Below are 6464 nucleotides of genomic sequence, written 5' to 3' on the forward strand. Positions count from 1 at the left end.
AATCTTAATGCCATTCTCATCAGCCTCAAGTGAACGTTCTGCAGAGCAATGCTTGTACACAACGCTGCATTCATACGTTCATACAGAAAATACTTGGTGAATAAGTGACAGGCTAACGTCGGCTGTAAGTTTTGAGCACACTGAAACTGTTCAGAGGTCCAGAGGTTTAGCAAGCTAACAGGTGGGTAACTTAATGTAGGAAATGCGTCATGAAAATATCAGTGTTTATCTCAGACACATGGTAAATTTCAGTGTTATAACGTTGTGTGGAAATGAAACCACTGTTGCCTCTGCCATTCATGTTAGCATCATGCAAAGCATTGCTTTGTCTGTGTACAGACTCACAAGCTGTAGATTATTAGTGATAAACCGCGAAACACATGTGCCACACGTCACCTTACTCCACATTATATAGGTACAAACGTGAAATTTAGCATGCAAAGTAATATTTTACGTGCCCAAACTACCGTAGAGCACCCTGGTTTCTCTTCATGACAAACAATGTGTGGGGAGTATTTGTCTCCGGTCAATCAGTCATCCAGTTCCCTCATCTTGCCCACAGTGTTTCTCCAAACATGTTGTTCAACCTCCACACGGGACAGTCCGGCATTTATTCACCCTTCCTACGTCAGCAGGCCGGACATGGCAACAAGTCCATGTAAAACAGCCGTGTCTGAGTACATACTGTAAGGCGTGCGTGACGCAAAATAAGCCGCAGACTTTGACCATACGTGTTGTCTGTTGTGATGGATAACACCCTAACCCTAACTGTGAAGAGCACAGTGTGCTGATGAAAACGTACAACTCTGACGTCTCTGTTGTTGCTCGGTCGGCGGAGCGGCTTTCTTGTGTCAGACCCAGCATCTGATAGATCTATCTTTTACTGACACCGTGTCACAGATGCAATCGAGAGTCGCTGCATTCCGACAATGACATAACGCAGACTTTGAGAGGAATTTGAAGAACACATTGAACTGCATGTGACGTTTACATGAGGTGTTTTTATTTGGGGCAAGAGCTGTGTTACAAAACTGAATCATTTTCTAATCAGCCACAGTGATCTGGCCCATGGTTCAGTTAGCTTAAGACACAAGTAAATAGATTTGCCTTCTAATTTGCCTCATGAATTGTAACATAAGTCTCGCACAATACCAGCAGTGGAACCCTTTATAGGATGTTTGATTAGACTGTTGTTCCTCACTTCAGAAAATTGTACTCTGGACTTCTTTTCTACAAGTGGGCAATGACTAGGCTTGTGCATTACCTGGTTTTACCTCATATGGCCTTTGCTTTTTAAGTTTAAGCCCTTACACAGATTACTGACTCTATTTCTGCACATTTATAATGGGGCTCTGCTGCTTCACTTATCTGTGTGCCAGTGTGACTTTGGGATTCCACAGACGTGACTTAATTACAGGCTCCAGTAATCTGAGAGGAGAAATTTGCCATTGAAATTCCCAAGAGCGGCCATTAGAGGTTGATGAATGCCAAGATCAACTAAAAAAACAAAAAAAACAATCTTCCCCTACATGTGCGTGCTTGCTTCTAAAAGAAAAAAAATAAAATGGAAGACTATTGCATTCGTCTTTGCTCCCTCAGTGTTTGATGGTGATACTCTTCACCTCTGTGAAGAAGTGATACGAATCCTTCCCCCCCTCCCTCCCCACGCCGGAGTTCTTCATTCCTCCAAATGGCAGGTTCAGGTCTCTCACCAGCCAGCAGTTGGTCCACACCATGCCCGCTTGCAACCGTCTGGCCACCCGGTGAACCTTCCCCACATCCCGGGACCACACGGTGGCCGCCAGACCGTAACGCACGCCGTTACCCTTGGAGACGGCTTCATCCTCGGTGTCAAAGGGGCTGACGCATGTGACGGGGCCAAAGATCTCCTCCTGCATGACGCGGGAGCTGTCGGATACGCCTGAGATGACGGTGGCAGGCATGAAATAGCCAGACTTGTTGCGCTCAGGGAGGTCCAGCTGGTCGACGCCCTCGCCGCAGTGGATTATCCCACCTTCTGATTTGGCGAGTGCTACAAAGCCACGGACCTGAAACAGAGAGACGGTTTAAAAAAAGATTAGATTTCTTTTAAAACGCTCATGCACATGCATGCATCTGATACTTTTTGTAACCACCTTCTGCAGGTGTTCTTTACTGATGAGGGCTCCGTTGTTGTTGCTGGGGTCAGAGGGCACGCCGGTCTTCCACTTCTTGGCTGCGGCCACAAACCTTTTCAGGAACTCAGGGTAAATGCTCCTCTCTACGTAAATCCGGCTGGTGCACAAGCAGATTTCTCCCTTGGAGCAGAAAGAAAGGCAAAAGATATTCGGATTTGTACTGGAGCAAGAAGTTATTCCCTCAAACCGACAGCATCTCCTGACACAATGTGGGCTAAGAGCTCCCCCGTGTGGACAAATAATGTCACTGCATCCTCATCACATTCAGACATTTTCATACAGATAACTTGATTAAAACTAAGATTTGATCTGATGTGCCCCATGACCCTCTGTCATTTGTTCAGTTGCTCCAAAATACTGCCTAATCCTATTGAAGCACTTTACTGAAATCAGATCATTTAAAAGTTGCTGTTTAACCTTTTAAATGTGCTTTATTGCTACCTATTTCCAAGCTACGTATATTCCTTTCTTTAACCTGTTTATATGCAATGAACCCAAGCAGATCATGGGCTCCATGGCCATGCTAAGACACCTCTTATTGTATGCAAAACACATGATAAGCAAATGAAAGCCCTAAAAAAAAAAAAAAAAAAAAATATATCTCTTTTCTCACCTGATTGGAAAAGCTGGAGCGAACAGTGGTCTCTATGCACTGATCCAGGTCTGCGTCAGCAAAGATGATGGCTGGGTTTTTACCTCCCAGCTCCAGAGAGAGCTTCTTACAGTAGGGGGCGCTCCGCTCCGTGATGTGCTGGGCAGTTGCCGTGGAGCCAGTGAAGGAAATCAACGGGACGTCGGGATGGCCGACCAGGGCATCGCCTGCTCTGGGGCCAGTGCCGAACACGATGTTGACCACGCCCGGAGGAACACCTAAAGACACAGATATAGATCAACATCCCTGTCACCTCATGTGTGTGGATTGCTAAGTGCATTGTGGGCACCGTAGTCCTACCAGCCTGCTGCATCAACTTGCACATCATCCAGGCGGTCACAGAGGTCATCTCGCTGGGCTTGGCCACCACCGTGTTGCCTGAGGCAATCGCAGGCGCGATCTTCCAGGTCAGCAGGTACAAGGGGAGATTCCAGGGACTGATCAAACCAGCTACACACGCACGTCACAGTTTAGGAACAGACACAAAGAGAACGGATCTGCAGGTTTCAGTTTCAAAACACACTTCAACTCTTCTCACCTACACCCACAGGGCAGCGGACGGTGTAGTTCAGGCAGCCCATGTGGTCCATCTGGGTGCAGTCGTTCGTGTGGTGGAGCACTGACGACGAGAAGAAGCGGAAGTTGTAGGCTGATCGCGAGATGTCCACCGTCCGTGCAAAGGTCACGGTTTTGCCTGGAATGTCCCGACCAACATGTGGTGGGAGTGAGGGAAAATGGAAAAGAAAAAAAAAATCAAGCAGAAAAACGGTCCAGACACTCAAACAGACAAATCGGTTTGGAAAAAGTAAACGGTCTGTAGGAGTGATGATCGGCAGAAGAAGAGCGACGCTTGCTCACAAGTATTTGATGGATATTAATCTAATCAATATGGACGTCATCATTTAGCCAGCGTAGCCCCTCGTGCGCTTTATTCAGGTTATGATCTTAATTACGTCTGCTCATCTGCTGTACAAAAGCACCAGCATGACATCAGCATCGATTTTGTGTCATGACACTTTGATTATGTGTCTCGTATTATCCTTCTAACAGGCTGTTGTCGGGTCAACCCACTCTTTGTACAATTTGAGCCCGATGAATCCTGGCATCTTAGAATTTGTTCGTCCCGGGCCAGTCGGTGCTTATATACTGTATATTTAAAAAGAAAAAAAAAACTAGACAATGACCTCTTGACTTTTCGTGTTCTGTTACCAAAAAGCCACAGTTACCTGTTGCACTGTAAATACAGTACCTCTTTGATTTTCTTCGACTTTCCTCCAGAATCACTTAAAATCTAAATCTACGCTTTCAATCTGACTCACAAACACCAAAATGCGTAAAGTTCATGGGATGTTGTGAGTCACAACATCCCATGAACCTCACGTATTTTGATGCTTAACAATGATAGACGGTTCAACAGCCTTGAATGCTGCCGCCTCAAATAAATATCACTTCCCAGTTACTTTAAATCATAGGTCTTCAACGGGGGGTCCGATTTTTTTGTATATATATATAAAAAACAGGTTGTCAATGTGTTGCCACAGCTGAGTGTCTTTTGAACGTTGGTGCTAAAGCTCATTCTTTTCTTTTCACACCACTGTGAATAATTAACTGACTAACTGGAGCACTGATGCAGCAAATAGAGCACCTTGGTCTCTGGACTCGGCTTGGGCGAACTCCTCCAGGTTCGCCTCAATCAGGTCGGCCAGCTTGTTGAGTATCTGCGCCCGCTCCACGGTGCTGCGGGCCGACCAGCCGGGGAAGGCCTCTTTAGCTGCTGCCACCGCTGCATCCACCTGCAGGCGGCAGACGCGGAGAAATCAACACGTGATCTGTTTTAGGCCATCTCAGCATAAGCCTGAGGGTTCTCAAGATGACTACTTGAGAAGGACCTCATGAGAAAGAGTGAGAAAGCATCTCTAATCTATAATCTGTACTGTACTGGAATTTGCATGTTCATATTTTTTTGTGTGTCACGTGCGAGTGTTTAATGATTACTTGACTGTTGACTCTGCACAGAGCAAAGGTGCCTCTCGCCCGAATGACCCTTTCCCAAGTTCAACACGAATATTAACTTGACATTTCATTTCTGTGCACTTGCATTAGCTTCTAGTCCGCATTCACTCGTTGCACAAAGAGAAATGAACGGTGTAATGAACCTCCTCCTTGCTGCTGTCCGGCACTTTGCAGTAGACCTCCCCGGTGGACGGGTCGTAGGAGTCGATGTGGCTCTGGCAGGACACAAACTTTCCTCCGATGTAGTTCTCCAGGACCAGATACGAGCTCTGTTCAGACGTTTTCGCCATGTCTGTAAACTTCAGCTGCTAGACTGACCCGAAGAAAGAGATAGAACGACGGCGGGCGGCTGCAGGCACGGTCTTAAAACGGCATGTGGCCCACAGCAAAGGTTAAACTAACCTGACGTGGATCCTCCCACTGAGAGGGAGTCACTGTAGCTCAGGAGGTTGAGCCAGTAACCGAAAGGTTGGGGCTTTGAGCATCTAAAACACTGTTAGGAAGTGTTGGGTAATTATTCCTCTTTCTTCCGCCATAAAGCATTTTAATTTACCAGTTAGTGTGCCTTGAGTCTGTATTGTGTAAAATGAAGCCGTCCAATAAATGCAGCGAGTTAACAAGTGAGATATTTGTGTTGCACAAACTTGAAATAATCGAGGACCTTACGTTTGTATTTAGGTGCAGCATTTGTGCTCATGAAAGGTAAATGTAGTTTCACGACACATTCATGGGCTCATTTTTCACAGCGTTGGTGAACTTGGATGTGTCAAGAGTTTTTTCCTTTTTTCTTAGAAACCAATATATGCAAGGTACACCGACCATCAACATAACATTATGACCACCTTCCTTATATTGTGTAGGTCTCCCTTGTGCCTCATCAGAGAATGGACATGATGTCTTCTGAGGGCGTCCTTCGGTGTCTGGAAAAAGGATGTTGCTAGTGGCTCTTTGGCTCCTATTGGTTGAGGGGAGGGGCCTCTGTGGATCATTCCACAGATTCTTGATCAGTTTGGGATCTAGTGAATTTGGAGGCCAGGTCAACACCTTGTGCTGTTTACACTGTTTTTGTGTGTGTGTCTGTGTCAGCTCCATCAAGGAGTGTCATTGCTATGGGGTGGAGGTGTCTGGTCTGGTCCAGGTGGGTGCTACATGTCTAAGTAACATCCACACGAATGCCAGGTTCAAAATTTCCCAGCAGAACATTGTGTTGTAGCAAAATGGTTGATGCTATTTACTTCAACTGCCGGTGGTTTAACATTGCAGCTGATGTGTGCAGTCTTTTTCAGTTTCGTCCATATCGGTTTAAATTTGAGTTCTTTTCTTGGCCGTGGAACCAGCACTACAGAAGAGGTGAGGTGAGGCCTTTAAGAGGGAAGCGTACACTGCAGAAACTGTGTGAACCAAATGTGCAGGCGACGATTAAGTAACATTGAAACCTCTATAGCAGATATCAAGTGGATGAGACGGGTTTGCTGTGCAATGCCTTTTGGTAATCACGAGAGTAACGCACGTTCACATCTAGTTTCTGCAGGCTGACGCCAGGCTTATCTGCCTAAAGACCATTTCCTGTCAAAAGTCAAAGATGAATCCATTTCACAGTCACAATCGGTGACCGGAGTCTA

The 6464-nt window shown here is 46.0% G+C and overlaps 1 protein-coding gene across 1 annotated transcript; it reads right to left on the reverse strand.

Annotated features, from left to right (window-relative positions):
• Positions 1-981: 981 nt before the first annotated feature.
• Positions 982-5324, reverse strand: aldh8a1 (aldehyde dehydrogenase 8 family, member A1). Its single transcript, XM_047573351.1, has 7 exons — positions 4986-5324; positions 4475-4622; positions 3368-3523; positions 3130-3279; positions 2791-3047; positions 2136-2297; positions 982-2048 (listed from the first exon to the last, which is right to left on the reverse strand). Exons 1-7 carry the CDS (start codon positions 5130-5132, stop codon positions 1596-1598), a joined length of 1473 nt encoding a protein of 490 aa, XP_047429307.1. The 5' UTR covers positions 5133-5324; the 3' UTR covers positions 982-1595.
• Positions 5325-6464: the final 1140 nt, after the last annotated feature.

This window comes from Mugil cephalus, chromosome 21, assembly GCF_022458985.1.
Source record: "Mugil cephalus isolate CIBA_MC_2020 chromosome 21, CIBA_Mcephalus_1.1, whole genome shotgun sequence".
In the NCBI taxonomy this organism is placed as follows: domain Eukaryota; kingdom Metazoa; phylum Chordata; class Actinopteri; order Mugiliformes; family Mugilidae; genus Mugil; species Mugil cephalus.